This window comes from Haliotis rufescens, unplaced genomic scaffold, assembly GCF_023055435.1.
Source record: "Haliotis rufescens isolate VD_foot unplaced genomic scaffold, xgHalRufe1.0.p SCAF_18, whole genome shotgun sequence".
NCBI lineage: Eukaryota > Metazoa > Mollusca > Gastropoda > Lepetellida > Haliotidae > Haliotis > Haliotis rufescens.
This window is the reverse complement of record NW_025963868.1, coordinates 14664038-14685730: the sequence shown is the minus strand read 5'-3', so window position 1 is coordinate 14685730 and position 21693 is coordinate 14664038. Positions and strand designations below refer to the sequence as shown.

At 37.7% G+C, this 21693-nt stretch overlaps 1 protein-coding gene across 13 annotated transcripts in view; it reads left to right on the top strand.

Moving 5' to 3' along the window:
* Nucleotides 1-21693, top strand: part of LOC124112986 (roundabout homolog 2-like) — a 519019-nt gene that overhangs the window by 437445 nt on the left and 59881 nt on the right. For 12 of the 13 annotated variants that reach the window (XM_048398286.1, XM_048398287.1, XM_048398288.1 and 9 more), the window contains 2 exons: nt 10860-10934; nt 20712-20872. In XM_048398286.1, the coding sequence (XP_048254243.1) occupies nt 20776-20872 (97 nt within the window). In that variant the 5' untranslated portion in view covers nt 10860-10934; nt 20712-20775. Of the gene's footprint in view, nt 1-9853; nt 10153-10859; nt 10935-20711; nt 20873-21693 lie in introns of those variants that run through there. The other variant, XM_046473198.2, reaches the window with a different exon arrangement.

Below are 21693 nucleotides of genomic sequence, written 5' to 3'. Positions count from 1 at the left end.
AGTCATAGATCTCACTGACCACTGGTAAATGGGTGGAGGTATTTGAAAAACATGCAAGCCAGTACATCATTATATCAGTTACAAAGTACATGTGCAGGCATTCATTGCTTTGTGAACCACTGAAAAACCATAGGACTTGATTTGGAAGGTTTTCTCTTGTACAAATATGTCCACTCTGGTCAGTGTACGGGACATTTATATGGAACAGTCATAAGAACATGATGATTATATGATTATACAAATTCAAAGGTTATTTACAATGTATGTCAGTGTATATTTACCAGATAATGGTATCTGATTATAATTATTGCATAGTTGTAAATAATAGATTCAAAATTACCCAGTTTGGGATATCACTTGATACATGTGAAATATGACACAATATTGCTTTTAAAAATGTCTGAATATCAACTCGCAGTGAAAGTAATTCAGGGCCTTTCCTCTCCCTTGAAAGGTCATTGCTTTTACAATACATGCTCTACTATAAGTTTGGAGAAGAACTGTCTTTAAGTTATCTTAGAGATGTGCCAATCATTCAAGTGATCATGTACTAAGTCTGTTTCATTTGGTTACAATTTTATTGACCACCTCTGTGAAAAGAGCATCTGCCTGGAGAGTGGAAAGTTGGTGGTTTGAACCAGTCCAGACTAGCACAAGGGTGCATACAGGTACATGCACATTGCTTTTTAGATACAATAATCTTGAACACGATGTTCAACCCCATTTCAACTTAGTTTTATTTGAAATCTAGGGTCTGGTATTCTGTTTGATGCTGAGGTAGGCATTGCTTGTGATAGATGTGGAAAAAGGGGGGACATAGATTGTGAATTGCTGTCAGTCTGCCCCTCTTAGCGTCAATCTCTCATGATCACTCTGTTCCTCAAAGTCCTTTTAAGATACAAGATTAAAACTTTGTACGTGAATCGTGACTCGGCCGTGTGTCGCAATCAACTTTCATCTCCATACTTTGAAGATACAACTGACAAATGTATGCTAGGTTATTGTCGACATCTCCATCTTTGTGACTGGTAGCCACTAGCCTCACGGAAATGAGTTATATTGGCTAATAGTTGTCTATCAGGATTTGTGTGGTTAGTGTTCTCAGTCTCTCAAGGACAATGACACTTAAGGTCACTTGCTGGAATACTGGTAATATACTACCCAAAAGAAGTTAAAAAACAAACACATCTGAAGACAGCCCCCAGCCTAGACTAACATCTAGTCTCTGAAATGAACATATCGTACATAAAAAAACAGTTGTTCAGTTATCTTAATAAAAATATAATAAAAAGGAGCCCAGTGACTCTCTTCATTTTCAGCCTGATACTGCAGTGATCTAGACTTGCCAAACATTATAGACTTGCATGGGCTGTATTTGATATATATTTGTATCAGGGTCTGTAAGACAGACTACCCCCAGCCAAGACAGAGTAATGGTAGTCATATGAAAACAGTGTGTTCCTTGACATCTTTTGAGTAGTATACATGATGATGAGTGAGTAACCTTTTTTGTTTCTGTTTGTTTTGATGCATTTTCTATTTGTTTGAAGGAAAACTAAACAGACATACTATCAACAGTCATGTCATATTGGAGCAATGTTATGTGGTTTGTGATCAATGCAGCAGCTACTTGCCACACTGGTTCACAGTACGGCTGGCTGTAAGTCACATGTCTGTAACTGGGAGCTGAAGACGGCATGCCTATTGTCCCATCATATTATGTACAAAATAAGGGGATTCCAAGTGCATAAAATGAAAAAAATTAAAACACATTTATTATCAATGGACACAATGATTAAGTAGATGTTAGGTGTACATATATATGCCTAATGCAATTTTGTGGAAATAACACAAGGTACATTTTCACAAGGAATTAAAATCTAGGAACCATTGAGGCAGACAAAACATTAAGTATTATTTCCATAAGGTATTTATGTGATTGCAACTGTTCAGTCCTGTACAACCTCTATGATACCCTCATGTCAGGAACTGGAGTTTATTGAAGTACACAGGTAAATGAAAGATTTCCTCATGTGTCTTGCATCCTATTACCAGGTGTTAGAATCAATATTTAAAACTGATGTGTATGAATAACCGCTTCCAGGGATGGATTTCTGGATGATAGGTAAACCAGTCACACTTCGCATGGTTTCGGGTTCCGGTGTTGAAGACTAAACCTCATCCAGACAATGACAAATTGTTGGATTTCTCCCCTGGTCAGACAGCAATATCATGTTGCTGTGATCGCAAATGTTTTAATCCATGGACAGCAGGGAAGGGATCAAGTTGAAGTTGAAGGGTGAAATATGTCTGTGGTTTCCAATGCCCCCATATACCCAGGCTAAACTACTAGACTGGCAAGTGTTGGACACAATTAATCCTGGTGACGTTGTTCTGGATGTAAGACTTTCTGAAGTGGCCATGGTAGTAGGAGTGGCTTAGAGGCTTGAGCCATCAATCTCTACTGTTGTTACTCCTTGTTATTGGATTTTGATATTTTTTGTGAATATATATTTCACACACCCCCCACCCCCCACCCCCCACCCCCCACCCCCTACCCAACAAAAATTATTTCTTTACTCTCGGGATGTCTCCTGCTTGGTCAGGGAAGAATCATTTTTGGATTCATCTGTAAAATGTCATTTGGGTCAATCCTCCATTCCTTTCAAATTTGTCAATGCCTTGCCATGAAGGTCTGGCACAAAGTACAAGTGTCTCTGTTTGCACTATGAAAGGCATGGACAACAGTGATGACATGTAGTGTTTCAATCAGACAACAGTTGCTTCATCACAGCTCATTACTGTCACACAAAACACTGTAATTATCAGTTGCGTTCCTCAACAATATCACCACCATGAAGGACACTTTGACCAAAGAGGTGTCACGATCTAAACCAACACCTCAGGCCATAACCCAACTGCTACAGGAAATACTATGGACAATTCTTTCTATCAAATGTCCACCAAAAACACCAGTTCCAATCAGTGGGATCTCCAGTTCAACCCTCAACAGTTTCCCCCGATTCATTTTGTTGTCCTAACTGGGCATGCACATGGAATCCATTGTTCCACTTTTCAAACTGCCCCAAGATATGTCTTTGTGTAATTTGGTGCACAAGTTTCACAGTGGACTTGACTCCTTGTTTGAAGCCAGTGATTTTGCTGCAAACGTTTCACACACCTTGTTTAAAGCCAGTGATTATGCTGTCTGGGTCAGAGAGATGTAACTAACCTTTAGACCCCTCCCTTATTTATATCATGTACTGGCATGTCCGAATTTCAAATGAACATCAATACATGGATTGTGAGGTTATACGAAATAGACTCATTGGGAAGAAAAGACGGAATTGAAGCAGTATAACCACTATTTTGTTGGAGAGACACAAATAATGTGGTTGATGCTTATAGTTGTTTTGGTTTTTTTAACCAATGTTTATTTCCACTTGGTACAGTGAAAGGAGATTGATAAACAGGCAAAGCCTAGATAAATATCTCTCTCCATCAAAGTTCGAACAAACAGCAACAGTATATATTTTATACAGTAGTACAAACTTGATATTATGTCACATGAGGTACATCAAAGGTTAAGTGGGATATATGTAAGTGTGCATGTTTTTGCAAATCTTTTATTGATGGTTATGTAATTCAATTTATTACAGCTGAATTGCAATCCATATTTTCGTTTCACCTCGATCCAACTCGATCCTTGCTAAATGGATATTTTATTTTTTGATAGACAGTGACATTTAGAAGATCTATAAGTTATTAATAAAGGATGTATGATTCTCTTTTATGCCTAATTTCATGCTCCGAAGCCAGCCTGGTTGCATCGGTGTTTGTTGGCGGGGGAAATCTCCCAACTCTTCTATCATAGTTGTATTTATTGTATGAAGTCTGTTTAATCCAGCAAGCTTTGTCCTGTCCCTGGTAAGAAGCTTACATCAACACATGGTTGGCTGGCCAGTAGGTACGTGACACTGTTGGAACATATACCATCTGACAGCAACACAATGTCGGCCTTGGCCACAAATAAACAATGCCAACTAAACAATGAATACTTTCTCTAGGCTCAGTCATTTGGCATTATCCAATTAGGAACTTATCAATAACTCTTTGTTGTTTGCATTTGAAAATGTCATATGGTGTGCTGAAGCAGTATTTGCAATATTTGTAAAGGGTTTAACTATGAATAGATCTTGATCAGTGTAATTTCTCATATGAGGTGCCTTTGTAATGTCTTCATCGGAGCGTCATCTGTGGTACTGATGGACACTTACCTCATCATATGGGAAATATCAGTGAAAATGAAATGTGTCAAGAGAAAGACGGTTGAAATCAATGGATGCATGGGTTATTTGGATGAAGGATGTGGAAGAGCTTATGAATCAGTTATCAAATGTCAGACCAAAAGTGCACATAGACAATTATCTATTTATAGCCATGGTATTGAATAATCTAAGGTTAATTGTCAAAGTAGGTTAAATTAATATGATAGATACTGATAATTAATTAATTATTTATATTCAGTCATTGAACTAATATTAATGTTGAATTGTTAATAACAAAACAATTATCACAAAATATCATAGGGAAATTTAGTTTTAAACATCCCAATATTTTCTTGTGCAAAGTATTTTAGAAAATCTACATCACTTATTATTACTGCATTACTCTGGGTCACTTTCTTATGGTGGGACTGGTCAATGTGTTCATGCATGGTGATGACTTGCTAGCCCTGAATTTTCTCTCACAATCCTGTGACAACTACCGTATTCGACGTAATAAGCACCCTGCTCTAATAAGCGCCCATAGCGATATTTGCTAATATATTGGCTAATGAACAATGCCAATTAGCACCCCTTCTGATTGATCAATGTACACAAGACTTATTTATTCGTGTATAATACACATGTTATATGCATCCTTAATTATGGGCAATTAAATTCTGGAATAATATATCTGTCGCATATAAACATTTCAGGCTGTCAGCATAAACCATGAAATTTACGATCTTTCAACTCTGTTGTTTTTCACCAAAATAATATAAGAGCCCCCTATTTTTAATTTTGTGAGCACCCTGGGCGGTTATTAAGTAGAATATGGTATTAGCATTACACATGCACAGCTATAACTACAGTTACTGAAATATTCATTGTTATTTATGTCATACAGGAATAAATGTAAAGGACAAAGCTTCAGATGATGGAAACATGCACCAACAACCTCGTAACCTACACCATTGTTAGGATATATTGATATGCTCTTCAGTTCCTCTGAAAACATTACATATAAACACATGTATAATTCAGCATGGTGAGATTTTCTGTACTTTGTAAGGAACAGGTTTCCATTCATTGCCTCTTTTTATTGATTGAAACTGCATGGTTGTCAGAATTCCACACTCAAGTGTCCATCATGTCCTGCTGCAAATACTGTGTGGGTTTGTTTATCAGTTGCTGAAGGTGTGTATTGTCACCACTGTGAGGTAATCTGTCCCTGGCACCACATGTAGGTTAACTGATAATCAGATTCAATTATTCACCAACTATCTTATTTCCTGCTGTGTAGATTGTGTCAAACTCAGGTATTGCATATTGATGACCCTGTTCGTTGCATATGTCTGATGTTAATATCATTGTGTTGACCTGTTGATGGGAATACAGACATACAGTATAACACCTTATTCCACCATGTACATAGTCTCCCTCCCAGACCCTCCAGGGGGCACAGGTGGCCCAGTCATCTAAGGTGTCGTGATTCGCTGTGCAGAGTTGCGTCCCTTGGGCACGCCAGAAACCTATGATTGTGGGTTCGGATCCCAGTTCACCCTGATTATGTTTCTAGGTTTGTCAGCACCATACCTGTGCTTGTGGGTTTCACCGAAGTGGTAAAGGCCTGAGACCTGGATCACTTCGGGCTTTCCTCCCACACTAAGCTGACACGCCATGATATAACTCAAATGCTGTTAAAAAGCGGCGTTGAACCAAACTCACTCACTCACTCACTCACTCACTCACTCACTCGAGAATATATTGGAAAAGGAGTCCTACTCAAGTCTAGATTGATTTGGCATCTCTGGAGTGCCTCAGCTCTAGAAAATTAAGCATTGTTCTGGGTTCCATTTGAATTTTATTTACTGTTTATTTTGTGGATAAAGTTTTAAATGAGGTAACTTTAGTTCTGTGACTAAATGTTAGTCATCATTTATAGTTCAAATACAGTGTGCATATTATTAGCCATACGGGAGATGTCACATGCAATATCGATATTTGAGTCAAAGGAGAGCTCCATCATTAACTCACCTAATGTTTCAGAGGATCTTAAAATTGTTTCTTAATATATTACTCAAAAGAAGTTAAGGAACACTGTTGTTTTCATATGGCTATAGTGACTCTATCTTGGCTTGTGGGTACTGAAACACAGCCTTCCAGTTGTGGGTGTTCTTTAACTTGTTTTGAGTAGTATACTTTCAATTCATGTCAGTTGTCTTGAAATATTGACTGGGCTTAAAGGAGAATGTTCTGACGTAGAGCATGGTAGCACAGATACTGTAAAATGTCATGTTTGATTTTCTCTATTGTGTTGGAAAGGGAATAATCTATTCCTAGCATGGACATGTGGATTTGCCTGCAGCACAGATTCCACTTGATATGTACATGCTCCCAGACAAATAATTTATGAATAATGTAGTTAATGTAATCTACAACTAGGTTTGGCATGTTTTTGTGACATGCTTTAAAGTGGAACTACTGAGCTCATTTTATTAAAATACAAAAGATATGATATTAATACAGTACTTTATGTGTGTGAAGGTCTACCATCTGAAATATATCACGAAATCCTTTCATCTGTCCATAGTTGCATCACAATCTGGTAGGTTTAAACTTGATAAATACTCTAAACACTCACATATAATATATACATGTCTTGTATACATGAGGTAGCCCTTTATATTAGGTATCATCCGATCATTGTCACTATGAAAATCAAACTATGTTGATTATGTATGTTAAGTGACCACCAAGGTATACCTTGTGTAATTATTATGTATACACCTTGACTTGCTTCAGTTACTTGGTTTTTATATAGGGAGATGTATTAAATAAAATAAGCATTGTCTTGTTTACCAATCCCAATTTTCAGTTGAAATAAAAATATGTTTAAACTAAAATACAAAATCTGAAAGTTGTATGTGTCTAAAGTGAATATAAATTGTTAACATCAGAAAAGTCAAAATAATGGTACAAATTATATGGATGGATCACTGAAAATCAGTGATAACACCAGGGTCCCCTTCCACGAAGCGATCGTAGCGCTACGTTTGTCGTAAGTCTATGTTAAAGTATGTGAGTTACGATTGTCTTAGTGCTACGATCGCTTTGTGGAACGGGGCCCGGGAGTCGGCAAGCATATTCAGTATGTCCTGCCCTACCAGTAGCACCCACGACTCACACAATTTGTATCAAAGTGTAAGTGTTAGTTTGTTGTGTAACTCCACACAGCAGTACAGCCACCATAGGAATACGGCCTGTAAACTCACAACTAATAATGAACTATTAATCACGTCCATATCAAGTAAGTGACCATTTAAGTAACAATGACAGTTTGAGCTGAATTTGAACGATCTACAAAACCTACTCCTCAGCCAACCATGGATTAATCTTTCACAGCAGCCCTGAGTATTTACTGAGCAAATAACGAGTGATGTTCACAGGTATTTGACAGTTAATCCACAGAAATTACATGCAGGCCTGAGAGGAACATTAGGTGGTGAATTACATTACGTAACACCTCAGTTGACAGCTGTTGTATCCCACTGGGTACTAACAAGATATTGGAGTTGTGATTGGCCAGCACTCTCATGTCCATTATGCAATGAACAAGTCACTTGTCACTCTTCAGTTGTCAGTGTCAGTTCACTTTGGTCATGCTATGTTTTGGTTAGTTTGTATGTGTACTGCCCTGGCCAGTGTGGGTGGGGATTGATTTCCTTCTTTTCTGTGACCTATATGTTCCCAGGGCCTTACATTGTATTTTTGCTTGGATTACAGATTCGCCAACCTTAAAAATGAATATATATATATATATATAATCAGAATACATTTTTTTATACAGTCAACAGTAAAGATAGCTTTGACAATAAAAATGAAATGCTGCTGTCAGATTTTATCACCCAGTGATCCAAACCAAACTTCAAATGATTAAAAATTCCCTACATCGCATTTTCTTTTTTTTCCCCACCTAGCTACCAAATTAGTAAGGAAAAGATAAATGGATGAACAACTTCATTACAATATGGAGCGATGTTTCCGTGTAGGTTGTAACACTGTTATCAAGTGATGTACAGAGTATCTACATTGTAACAAAGAAGTTGTTCATCCATATATCTTATCCTTACTTAGTACTCCAACTTTTAAATGCCTCTCAAAGAAGTTACCAACCAAATATTTCTCTATGAAAACGTGTGAAAAACCCAGAATAGTGTGGCCAACTTTGGAGTGTGAAGTACTTTTTATAAATCTACTTCACACCAACATGGGGTCCGATTTCTGGGAGGATAAAAAAAAAAAAATATCAATGTGTTTTCCATTAGTGTACACAAGATGTTAGGAATTAACAATTAATGACTTTATGATGTCAGTTCAAACTGTTTATTATGTCAATCCAACTGTAACAGGGCAATTAATTACAAGTTGGATAACAGCAACGCTGACACCTCAAGCCTTGTTGTGGATGACTTGGCCCAGATACTCATTGTATAATACATCCTACTCAACAAGGGATTTTGCTGTAACCAAGTAGATAATCCGTTTATCTTCCTTTCTACATCCTAACCTGTCTCGTTGTGTTTCATCTGAATGCTCTTTTAAAATATTGATTGTGTAAAGAAATTATGATTCTGTCAGTTGCCTTGGTAACCTACGTTTATAGGAAGCATAGTTTTCAATGTCCATGGTTGAAATATACAACAACATTAGTATTATCACATTATATTATACAAGTCCGTGGTATTATGTGGTACAAAGTAACCAGTCAGTTTGGTTAGTTGAAGTGCAGTAATGTCTTAATAAAATATATATAGTCATACAACTGGAATATGAAATGTATTCAAAAGATGAAAATATTGAAGAGCATGAAAGTAATGCATGTATCGTTTGCCTGTATCACTACCGCCAGCGCCTCCCAGTTCTATTGTTCACTGTGGATTAAGGATTACATTACAAAGGAGACCTGCATGCAGTATATTTATCCTCCAATAAACTGGACGCCAAACCAACAATAAATGTTTTATTGCTCTATTGGTATAACACCTATCTCTGTGTAAATATCACCAGTATACAATTCTGTTGACCTCCTGAAATACCTCTGTGAGTACTAATCAGCAGATGGAGGCTATTGTTCATCATTGCAAAGCAGGATTTATGACCAGGGTGGTAGGGTTATGTAGAATAGCAATATGAGCTTTTTGGGATACTGTTTAATCTTTAGTAAGTTGTTGTAAAGTTAATGGTGAAATACACTCATTTATAACTGAAAGAACCAAAACTCTGTTTCATATAACATCTTTCCATGAGGGTCAATCAACAGAAACCTCGCTATAAAGCTGAAGAAATTAGCCTTGGGACAATCGGTGTAAACCTCGCTATAGGGTCCTACTATACAATACCTCATTATACAAAGGTCCTAAGTGACAGTCCACTCTCATTTCATTATCTCTCTGGCTGTCAATCATAGCTAGGAGTGTCCTGATTGGTTAATGAGACCAGACAATCCCACTCCCTTCCTTGATTGACAGGTGCCCTGGCAGGGGAAATGCTTCTTTCTTCTATCGTTCATTCATGCCTAACTGAAAGCAGGCACACTGGCCTGTATGCGGGGAATCTAGCTAGCCGAATCCTCACGCCTGTAGGCTGTTAGGGCCAGAGAGAGAGACGGTTACGCCAAGCACACGGCTTAGTTGTACATTACAGTGAGAGGAGACACACAGTGCTATCGGGTTAGGGACATGCTACTGGTTGATAGTCACTTGTAGGAGGATACAAGCTTTGAACAGTCTCAGGACCATAAACCGTAGATTCCTGGATCAATCACGGAATAGTCAATGCCGGTTGTGATATCAGCTGAACTGGTTGTGGAGTGGAGTTGTTTCATGTGAGTGCTTCAGTCAGATCTGGATCATTGTTTTGGTTTGGGACCTCCTGATGGACTCTGTAATGGCACTGGACGAAGGATAATAGTCTGCAGTAGTAACCCTTTGTCAAGGCGTGCCACTGCCTGTATGGAGGATGTGTTTATGTTATGTATGAGGCATCAGTTTGGATCTCTGTTTCTGATATTCCTGGAAGCACATTTCAGTGCTAGCCATCAGTGTTATTGAACATGTACGATGTTAGCGGTACATGAACACTCTGATGGATGTAGCTGTTGCATGGGGGAGCATGCTACTTCAAAAGTCAAATTGTGGACTCCAGTTGAAGTCACGCATATTGGAATAATGTGATGCTAGCTGAAATTCCTGTTTCTCAAGTCTTGCACCACGGTGGCAAGCAAATAGGGTTTATGGGATATGAGTGTCCATTGCATGCATGCTTATTGCACATCTATTTCAGTGTCGGTGGACTCCAGTGCCTGGTACACTAGGGGACCAGTGTGCTAACACCTCGTATTTGCTCAGTGAGATTGATTAAGGTGACTCTTCCTTGTGGAATAACAGAGAATAACCAGTGTTTACTTTCTCGTATCTCACATCGTAGAACACTAGGAAGGCTTCAATAATTGATACACTTTCCTGAATGTTCATTTGAAACTGATTGATATTTACGTGACATCAACTCAAGGCCTTTTCTCTTATGTTTCAGTGGACTAATACCTCTTTGGAGTTACACAATTGCACTTGGATTTACTTTGTGATTCTAAGGATTCCTACAGAAAAGGTATGAATGTTTCACTTCCTTATATATCTATGTGTCCATGATGTCTGTAGTATAGTTGTTTGGAATGTAGTACTGTTGTTTGGGTTGCCATACAGTTGTTTGTGTCTGTATGAACTTGACATTGTGATGGTTATTCTCAACATGGATTATACAAAATATGTGGAAAGACCAATAAAAAAACAAAACAAAACAAAAGGTATTTCAATAAATGTATGCTCTTGTAGTGTGAGGATACATGGCTAGCTACTATATACAACCATCCACATCAGTCAGAACCTTTCCAATGTTCAAACAGGGGCTAACAGGCAGACAAACACAAGCAACATTCACTTTCTTTCCCTAATACTGACCTTTGTTTACCATGGATCGTGAACATATCGGGTGCAACATGTTATAGCCATTATACACCCTGAAACCTGGTCACCTCGCAATACTCGTCCTCTTTATTCTATAGCATTTTCTTGCAAGGCCATGCTCCCATCAGGGTTGTGTTGTGTCGTGCTGTGTGATGGACGTCGGCTATAGTATAAATGGTAATGGATCCTATATGGCTATCATAATTTGTACTGATTACTCCATCCCCGTCTTGCTGAAGTCTGGCCAGTCCGCCGGCTTTGCAGAAGGTGGCTGCCCTCTCTCTGCAACAGTGAATCAGCCACATGGTGATGATTATTTTTACATTGCTGTGAGGTTTGCAGTCATTAGCTACTTGACTGTTTGCCATTCTAATATATAGAAATGAGCTTTGTACATGCATTGTGTGCATAGAGTTACAGGGTAGTAGTTATCTTCTTCTTCTTCTTCTTCTTCTTCTTCTTCTTGTCAACACAGACAGAGAAAGTAACTCCTACATCTGCCTCCTGTAAGAGATCAGGCTTGGATGTTGCTTCTAATGTCTGTTACTGTCATTTACATCTGCAGATGTCGCAGGAATTCGTGTGGTTAGTGAAGAACGTTTCACAAACATACACGTTATGTCCCCAGAAACTTTGTATGTGGAAAACATACATGCATAAGTCCCGTGTTTTACATACAATGGCTCTCTTGTCTGTCGCACTAGTAGTCACATTCAGTGACGTGAAGAAATTATCAGCAGTTTTTCGGTCACATTCTGCTATTTATGTTGCAGTTGAATGAAATGTTTTCCCTGCTGTAATCTGTGTGTTCATAGTTATTGTTTTAGCAAGCTCCCTTCATGACTATCAGGCAACACTCACTACCAAACATTCATTAACCTGCATGGACTTCACACTTTGGAGAATATGGTTACACACTATACCGAGATCAATTTTTATACCAGCAAAGACAATGTGAGGAAACTAGTTATGATGTTGAATACCTTGTTACCATGGATACTGGTTTACAATATCCAGCAATATGTGAAATGTAATAGCATACATCATGAAGATGTTTTTTTAATAATCAGAGGTTTTTGGAGTTCCTTTGAATTATCATCCATGTACTGTGTTCGTCCTTTCCTCAATGTGCATATGACATGTCGGTGAAAGGTACTTCTGCCATTACAATGTCATTGGTTTCTGGTGTTGAGTGACTATATTTGTGCTATCGGTGTACCACGTCTGCCTGGGACTTTCCACTACCCTCTTGCTTTCTCCACTCCCACAACTAAAGCCACATGTGCTCGGAGTTTCACACATGCTTCTCCAGATTAGATTTGCTCCTAGAAGCCTGTCTTATCATCCCTAGATGAGCCACACACCCCGACCACAATTCAACAACTGACCAAATATTCCCCCAGTTAGGATTTCACACACTGTCTGTGTAGATTAGCTTGGCTGTTGTTTATATCCTAATCCTAAGCCATACATCGTCATCATCTCTCTCCGATTCCAACACTAAACTGTGAAATCAGATCCGCCAGTCAGGCAGCTACAAATACCTAAATGTGGCAAACAACTCGCTGGATGGCAATTGAGGTTTGGGCTTTTCAGAGGTGGATGTATGAAAAGGCTGATTGTGTTAAGCAAGGATTGTGTTCTTAGAGGTTTAAAAACGGAAATAGATGTAACCACTACTTACAACCTAACACACAAGTCATTGAAATTGATAGTTTAGGTCTGGTCTTACCGGCAGGCTGGGGCACAAACTACCCTCAGGGTGTTCCTCTTTCCAAGCATATAAATTAAAGTATCTCATTATAACATGACTGTATAACATCCATAATAGATGGTGGTAATTACATACAAATAGAAGTATACTTTTGTAGTGTGAATTCAAAAGTCTATTTTGCTTTCTCTGGGTATATATTGAAACATAATAGTGAATGTAAGAAGAGAACTATAAAACATCACTGCCAGGGACTGAGCAGTCTCCATTATCTGCCGGAACAGATTCCATTGGGTGTAAAAGGATATAGTGGTGAAAAATGATGTGAATGGACACCTGAAAATCAGTGATGACACCAGGTGTTTGTTAAAAGGGTAAGGATGACCTGGTCTCAACATCGGACCGTAAGAACTGGCCATACAGACCAGAAGTACTCCCAAGACTTACCACATTGTGTTCATCAACTAACAATAAGAACGCATTTGAAACTCCTGTCTCGTTTATTAGCATGTTACCTGTTTTTCTCTCTCAATGGCCTCTTTTGGCCATAAACAATGCCAAGATTCTCCTGGTCTGCCAAGGTGTACCTGTTTCATCTATCAAACAGGTGTAAAACGTGATTCTGTTCCTGATATAATAAGAGTGGAAACTGAAGTGTTTATTCAGTCAACATTATCATTCAATTTACAGAAATAGCTTACAGCCAGCCGAACAGCAATATTGCTTTTGATATTATTTTTGCCAGTTTAGTTATTGTTTAGAATAGTCTGAGAAAAAATTCTGCAACAAAACTAGTGCAATATAAACCAGTGCTGACAAAAACATCATAAAAAAATATAAGAGACAAGACCTCTTCATAATCAACATGATCAATTCAATTGAAAATGGTACTTAAATGTTATGTCATAATCAAATGTTACATTAGCTATATGGTTCTATTTTCCCCTAATTAATTTGTCCTAAAACTTATATTTTGGGGAATTTTCTTGTGTATAGTTGGTCTGCTAATGGTAAACAATAAATTGTCTGCTATTCCCCCAAAATATTCCCAATTGACATAACCAAAGATATGACACTGAAAGTATCAAGCAAGTTTATCTTCACACCATTCCCTCCTCCAGAGCTTGTAATGCAGATTGATGCTACACCTCTTTCTCCCCTATCTACAGGTTGATTACATCAGAGTTCCGAGTTAATGTGACCCCTCAGGATAGGGACACACCTAACATAAGGGGAGAGGCCCCTGTGTCAGTGTGAGCATGTCACCCATCTGACCATAGGCCCGCCCCAAGGGGCCACTTGCACCCAGTTACACCTGAGATCCTGGGCTAGATAACACACTCATTAGCCTATGACTTGTAATTTATGACCACAGATCTTATGTCGACCACATGCTTCGTGGAGGAGATCAACAAAAATCTATTTAATATCGGGACAGTTTCATCATATCCCACACAATCTCTCAGTTGAAACATTTGTATGTTAAAATTGTCTATATCATAAGGATGAGGTCTTAAATACCCTTTCGCTGACAAAATGGTTGTGATAATAAGCAGGGCTAAGAATTTTCCTCAGATTTCGTTACCTCAAGGACAACCTTTGTGATACATGTCATTATAAATATTATACACATATATCATTCAAAGCCAGCTAACTTTCAGTTAAAAAAACAACACAAAACACAAAACACATTTTCATTAAATAAGAGTTAACTGACAAACATTCTGTACACATACTGTTATTATGGTGTTGAAAGACAAGGTCGGTTTGTATCAATGTGTCCACTGCAGGGATAGCTGTGTGAAGTTGGTAAGACATATATGTCGCAGAGAATGGATACTTACTTTCAGGGTTACCTGGTACACTTTTCTGCGTCAACCAGAATAAAGAAGATCTTTATCTTCAAATCTCATCAAGTTTTCAACTGTGTGGGGTCTAATATTATATCTGTGCCATCCACCTGGGTTAAAACACCTGTGAAGCCAACAAAGCACCCGTCTACATGCCAAGCACATACGTTACACCTCCATGTTACACTCTAAGTCTCTTTTTATTATCAACTCTAAACAACCTTTGGGCAGAAATATTCATGCATGTGTTCCTTTACATACAGGAGATACGATCGTTTTGTAAAAAGCTAAGGAAGTGTATAAACAGTGTCTGCAAAAGTAATTGACAGGAGCATCAGATTTTCGGGTGTAGCCCTAAATATGAATGAATATTTTATTTGCAAATAATGTATGTATTTGAAGTTAATGTCTTGGAAAGCTTTGGTTCCAGGGTACAAGGTGTTCCGACAGATAAGCATCTTATGCTTCAGGCTAGAAGCAATAACTCATCATTGTGTTGGTCGCCCTTCAGCAATGTTGGATTCGCCCATTACAATATAGAAAGGTTTTATTTTGAAATGTGGAGGTTAAAATGTGATTGAGTATCTGATAAAAAAATATTCAATTATTTCACTAACACTGTATTATATGTTGTTAGAAATGATTTTTTTTTTTAAATTGTAAAATGTGTTGTGAGGTATTGATTAAGGGAATTTGACCAAATAATGACTTTTTTGAGTTGGAGATTATTAAGATATTTATTTTATACAACTACCTGCAATTGACATCAAACTGAATTTCATGAAAAGTTGCTAAAGCAGGGTCTGAAATAACTGCCTGTCCGTGGCTGGTAACTTTTCTGTCGGACTGCCTGAAAATGGCAGATAAATTTAAGACTACTTACGTATTCAGTTTTATTATGACTCCTTGTATATTCTCAAGTAATTGTTTGCATTTTTTCAATTAAATCAAGACACGATTTGTCTATTATTTTTTGTGATTTTTCAATACTTATAATGTCTGAATTCGGACAGGTAACTTGGAAGATGGGCAGGCAACACTTGTGGGTCGCTTGCCCGACTGTCTTGTTGGGTTTTAAAATTATTTCAAACACTGTGAGTACCAATATGTAGAAAAGAAAAAGTAACCATTGTTTAAAATATTTATATGATTAATCATTCATTAACTCAAAGATGCAGTCGTGTGTGATTTAGATAACATTTTCTTGGCACAGGTACAAATGTGAACTCTCGCATATCAGTCCAGTGTGTGTGAGACAAAGTCTGAAAATTGTAAATCATAATGAGATGATGACATGCGAACACAGATATTTACTACGTTAAAGGACTTCTCAACTGGTTAAACATGTAATGTGAGCATTGACTTCAGGCTTTCTCAGTGCATATCTTAATGTCACATTCCAAATGGTCTTGCTTCAGGGAATGCTAAGAACATGTGTATTTTCATGCAACAGCAACAGTTTAGCTTTGTGCTGAGTTACATGTGAGACTGGTACATGTCACACTTGCGAAGTGCCCCAACTTCACACATTCTAATTAAAGAGTATATTATCTTTGTGTACACACAAATCTCTCAATAAATATGTAAACACACTAAAACGATTCACATTTTCTTTCAATAAATATGTACCAGGAGTATATGATTATTTTTTTATTTTTTGTGGGAAACAGAAAACTAAGAATTTTTTCTAATGAAAAAAAATGCTATCACTGAATTTGTGTTTGAGCAAACGAGAACTGATATTTTCAGTTAAGTTTCGCAAAGGGTTTAAGGTGTGCAGAGATTGTAGATTTAGGGAAGGGCGGCTGCAATTGGTAATGATGCTAATGAGATGATTCATTCATATGACACCCCAGATCAGACGGAACCTATTTCTTCACAACAAGTTTTATGCATCTGGATAGTCTTCATTTGTGAAACTGTCAAGTTCACAGTTTTCCTCCACTTGATAGATATTTATCCCACAACTCAAGTTCCCAAGTCTAGTCATATTATCTTTGCTAGTTGTTACAGATCATCTAACTCCAGTGTCAAATACATTCTTGGGGATAAGATATCAAATTAAGATTCTAGGTATATGTCAGTGTCAGAAATATCCGGCTGTTGAATTGTTTCAGATAGAAATAGTTGAATAAGACCAGTAGTGTTAAAGCAGCCAATTCAAGGAAATAAAACAGTGTGGGTCTTCTCATATTGCCAGGACCTGTTTAACTGAATTACTTGTATCTGATAAGCAAAATGCTTGATTTCTAGAAGAAGATGACTTTATTGTACATAAACAATTGAATGGAAGACAAATGGTATAATGAATGTGTTATTGACTTTTTATAGTTGGAATGTAACAGGAATATTGGTGTTGAAGGTCTAGAGAGGAGGTTCTAAATGAAAAAGGATATAAATTTTGCAAAAGGTGCTTGTGATTAGAATATTTTACTTGTTGAAGTAATATTGGATGCATAGCTAGGGCAAGTTTTGACAGTATTTCGAGATACAGATCTTTTTAATGACAACAGAATATATGATCAAATTCTTATTGTCTAAAATAACATCAGTAAGCCTTATGGCACAAGCCCATCAGGCCAAAATCTCGGCTCTTACAGCTGCAATGTTTTCAAAATAGCTTCCTTTTGTCTTTTGCATCATGACTTCATTTTGGTGCAAGCTAGCTTGGTCAAACTTCACATGCTGATAAAGAAAGGCAATCAAACAGATTACATGTTTGTTAGAATTCCATCCATTGATGATTTTCAACTAAATCCTTCTCCCTTCCAAATGATTGTTAATTACATGTTATCAAAGGTTCCTTCTCTTGTATTGTGCCATGAAGGACCTAATGTCAAGCCAATCCAACATGGAGTATGTGCAGACACTCTTTCTGCCCTTTGTGATTAGAGAGTTCCTTAAGGGTCGTCAGGGTAACCTGATGATAATGGCCAGTCAGCATTCTTCTCAGTTTGTAACTCACCTTCAGTTAGGATAACTAGGAACATAGTGCACAGTCTTCTGATTGGTTTGGAAATAACTTTGACCTCTTGGCAATTGAAGGTCATGACTTGTATCTGTTAAAGTAAGAAAACTATTGTAAGTCAGTGTGCCAGTGTAAACTCATTATACTGATGTAATGGATTAGGTTAATGCTGGGGTAGACACCCTTGTGATATCAATCTAGGCCTTATATTGGACTTGTGGCTTATGTAAAAGAACAAGATTTACAATAAAACAACTAGCGTGTCTAGATCTGTACTTGTCTCAGAATGTCAGACAAGTGGTGGTCATGTCTGTCCGTGGTCATGTTGTGTGTAATGGAGAAATGACTGGAATATGTTGTTTCTAGAAGTAGAATCAACAAGCCCCAAAGAGGTGAATTGATTCGATATCCGGAAACAACAGATCGAGTGATTTTCCAACTTATACCATGTAACCGTTGATGTATAATTTTTCTATATTTTTTCATGACATACAGTTGCTTCAGTTTTACTTGCACAAAATGCACATTGAGAATGACCAGCAAATTCCCGTTTCAGAATCAACTGCACAACAATAGCATGACATCATCGCAATGGTTTCAAATTATGATTGTTTTAATTTTCCAGTATTTGTCCGCTGGTATCTTGTTTTCATTTTGTTAACTCTTTGTGGTGGATGTTACTTTCAAACTATACTTCTATATTTTTTGCAAGTGACAAATACTAGTCTCTTCAGAAAGTCATTGAATACTCATATTTTTGTCATTTAACTTCCTAAATGCAGGCAATATTTTGATGACTTTAGTCATGCAGTTATGTCGGTGTGACAAATGGTATGACTTATGTCTGCTTAATTAGTATACCAATTAGATACTGTCAGACACACACACACATTCACATTCACACACACACACACACACACATTCACACACACACACACACACACATTCACACACACACACACACACACACACACACACACACACACACACACACACACACACACACACACACACACACACACAGAGTAGGTATTCAGTTGTAACTGAACTGCCATTTTAAAGACTGAATTGTTCATAATTCTATGATGTTTCAAGAAAGAGTAACAGGACTGTAGATACATATATAAAGAAAACAAAAGAGTTTGAGTGAGCAATGTTAATGTCCATATGGTTCTCCAGTTCTCCTCTTTCCTGTCTGTCATTATGTATCAGCTCTAAATAAGCATCTGTGGGAGAGGGTGATCTAAGTTGTGATAACATGTGCCCAATCCTTTTCATGTGAGTAAAATATGTTTTAAAAAAGAATAACATTGCATGTACTGTCACAAACAATAACATCAGGTCGTGACCTTTCAAGTACACACTGTTTGCTGAAAGCTCTTCATAGCTATTGGTTGTCTTGAGAGGAGAAATCCCTGACAGAGTTATTTGATCACAGCTGAATTGAGATTGACTGGCTGTCAGGTCAGTATTCCTTGGAATGAATGAATGTTTTCAATCCTGATAACCAAACAGTACAATATGGCTGCACCTGTTGGGTGGACATGACGTGAGGAGAAACACTAGCTACACTTTAAAGCTAAACTCTTCCCTCCTTCAGTTTCCCCCCAGACACATGGTACAAGATTTAGGAACTTGTTGCCATATATATGCAGGGTTTTGTTCGGGGACAACCAGCTGATCATGATGAATGTGTGATCATCATATCCTGACAAGCACTACATCATCACTGTAACAAAAATATCTTCAGGTACATTTAGATTATTCTTACCCAGTTATCCGCTTTCCTTGTGTGAGTACAATGTTCATCTTGTATCAGCTTGTTTCATACATGGTGACTTGAAGCTCCAGAGGTCAGTTTTCTGTCAATACCCTTTTGTTTAATATGCTGATTTTAATTTTTAGTTCCTGACATGCAAGTTAAAGAAAATATCGTTTCCATGTGCATTATTTTCTTATGCACCTTGTGTGCCAAAGTTTATTGAATTATTAGTACCCTTTGTCTATGTGAAATTTAGGCTAGCCTTTTTTGTGCCTCCCAACAGGAATGTGTGGAGAAAATGAGATGTTCTTGCATCCAAATAGTACCTTCTATTTAACCTGAATACTGATTGTATTCTTTTAGTTTAACCCCTTGGGGATTCTGGGTTAGAATTAGTCTCCAGCAACTTATGCTAAATGGATTGGGTGTCTAGCTCTGTGATTTGGTTGGTGGTGTGTCATTGTACCACAATGGGGTGGATCGTTGTTTACAATATCTGTCAGTTGATTGTCGTTCAGATTCCATTCCTTACGGGCCACTGTCATGCAGCTTGAATATTGCAAACAAAGAAAGAAAATCTTGACATTTTGAAGGTAGATTAAGCCATCAATGACTTCAATTTAGCTTAAATTACACATGATTCTCTGAAAAAAAATCTTTTTTTGTCGGCAATAACAAACAAATGAGTCTCAGAAGTAATGTGACACCCTTCTTGATCAGCAGATCATTTGGACACATGGCATTTAGAACTTGGTACTTCTCTCTTCGGAAGTAATTTATACACGTATGTGCTTCAACTTTTATGTATATACTGATGGAAACAAATAAGGGAACATCACTTCAATGCAGTGTTCCATCATTCATTCCCAGATTTTCACCCACAATACAATACAATACAATACAATACAATACAATACAATACAATACAAAGAAGAAGAAACCTAGAAAACAATTAAGGAACACTTGGACTTTCATGTCTTTTAATTTGTTACCCTGTGTGTGTATCCGTCCGTGTGGCTGTGCGTGCACATATCAGAGTTGTCTTATCTTGAATTTCTTTTTCTGTCAACTGTTGCTTATTGACGGTAACTCCTTTCATTTTACTAAGCCTGTGATTTCTGTATTTTCAGCACTGGATGTACCCATGTCGGAGTTTGAGTTATTTTCATGCTGGGGTTTAGACTAGCATGAAGAATGATGATGAACTACCTCAATCGAGGCTGTGTTGGCAGTGTGTACATGACTGGAGTACTTACTGTCATAATCTTTGTCATCAGTGGACATGCTCTAGGTAAGTTAAAATTCAATGTCTTTACGCTATTGGTACCTCATAATGTCTGCCAAATGTGAAGGCATCAGGTAAGTCGCTATCGCAATCTCATTAAAATGAGATCTTAGTTCTCACTGCAGCTAGACAATGATCTGAGGACATCCTATTACAGGTCATGTCAGACCAACCTTTCGCAAACTTTGACCAACCAATTGACTGACTGACAAGAAGTCAACATTAGCCAATCAGAAGACAGCTTTCTCGTGCTTTACATTCTGGGATGCCTAAATAGATGGCCTAGATTGTATGGATTCAGTTGTAAAGCATGCAACTGTTGTTTGGAATACTTGTGTTAAACTTTTCGAGGTTGCATGATTAGAAAATACATTCCGAATGTCACTTTCCTGATCTGGTAAGCAACGCTCTGATTGGTTGGATGAAAGGTCGTTCTGACGTGACCTGTAATGTGATGTCCTCAGATCTTTGTTTAGTGGTAGTGAGAACTAAGATATAATTTTAATGAGATTAGTCACAATTGTTGTTTTCAGAGTTGGATTTGATGCCGTTTTTCAGTTTGTGTCACATTTTGTTTGAGGAAAGCTCAGGACAACACATGTTGTTCAATATTATGCTGACCAACCCAGGATTATGATCTGTCCTTATCGTGGAATAAAACCCATGACCAGTGGATCCGGCCATTGCTAAGGGACCGACCATTTGATGTTCTGGGGTGGGGGCCTGGGATTTGGTATGGAGATGAAGTAGTACAGCTGTAAAACCAGATATTAAATCTATGAGCGTGAATATATCTTTAAGAAAACACCTTGGACCAATGTTAATTT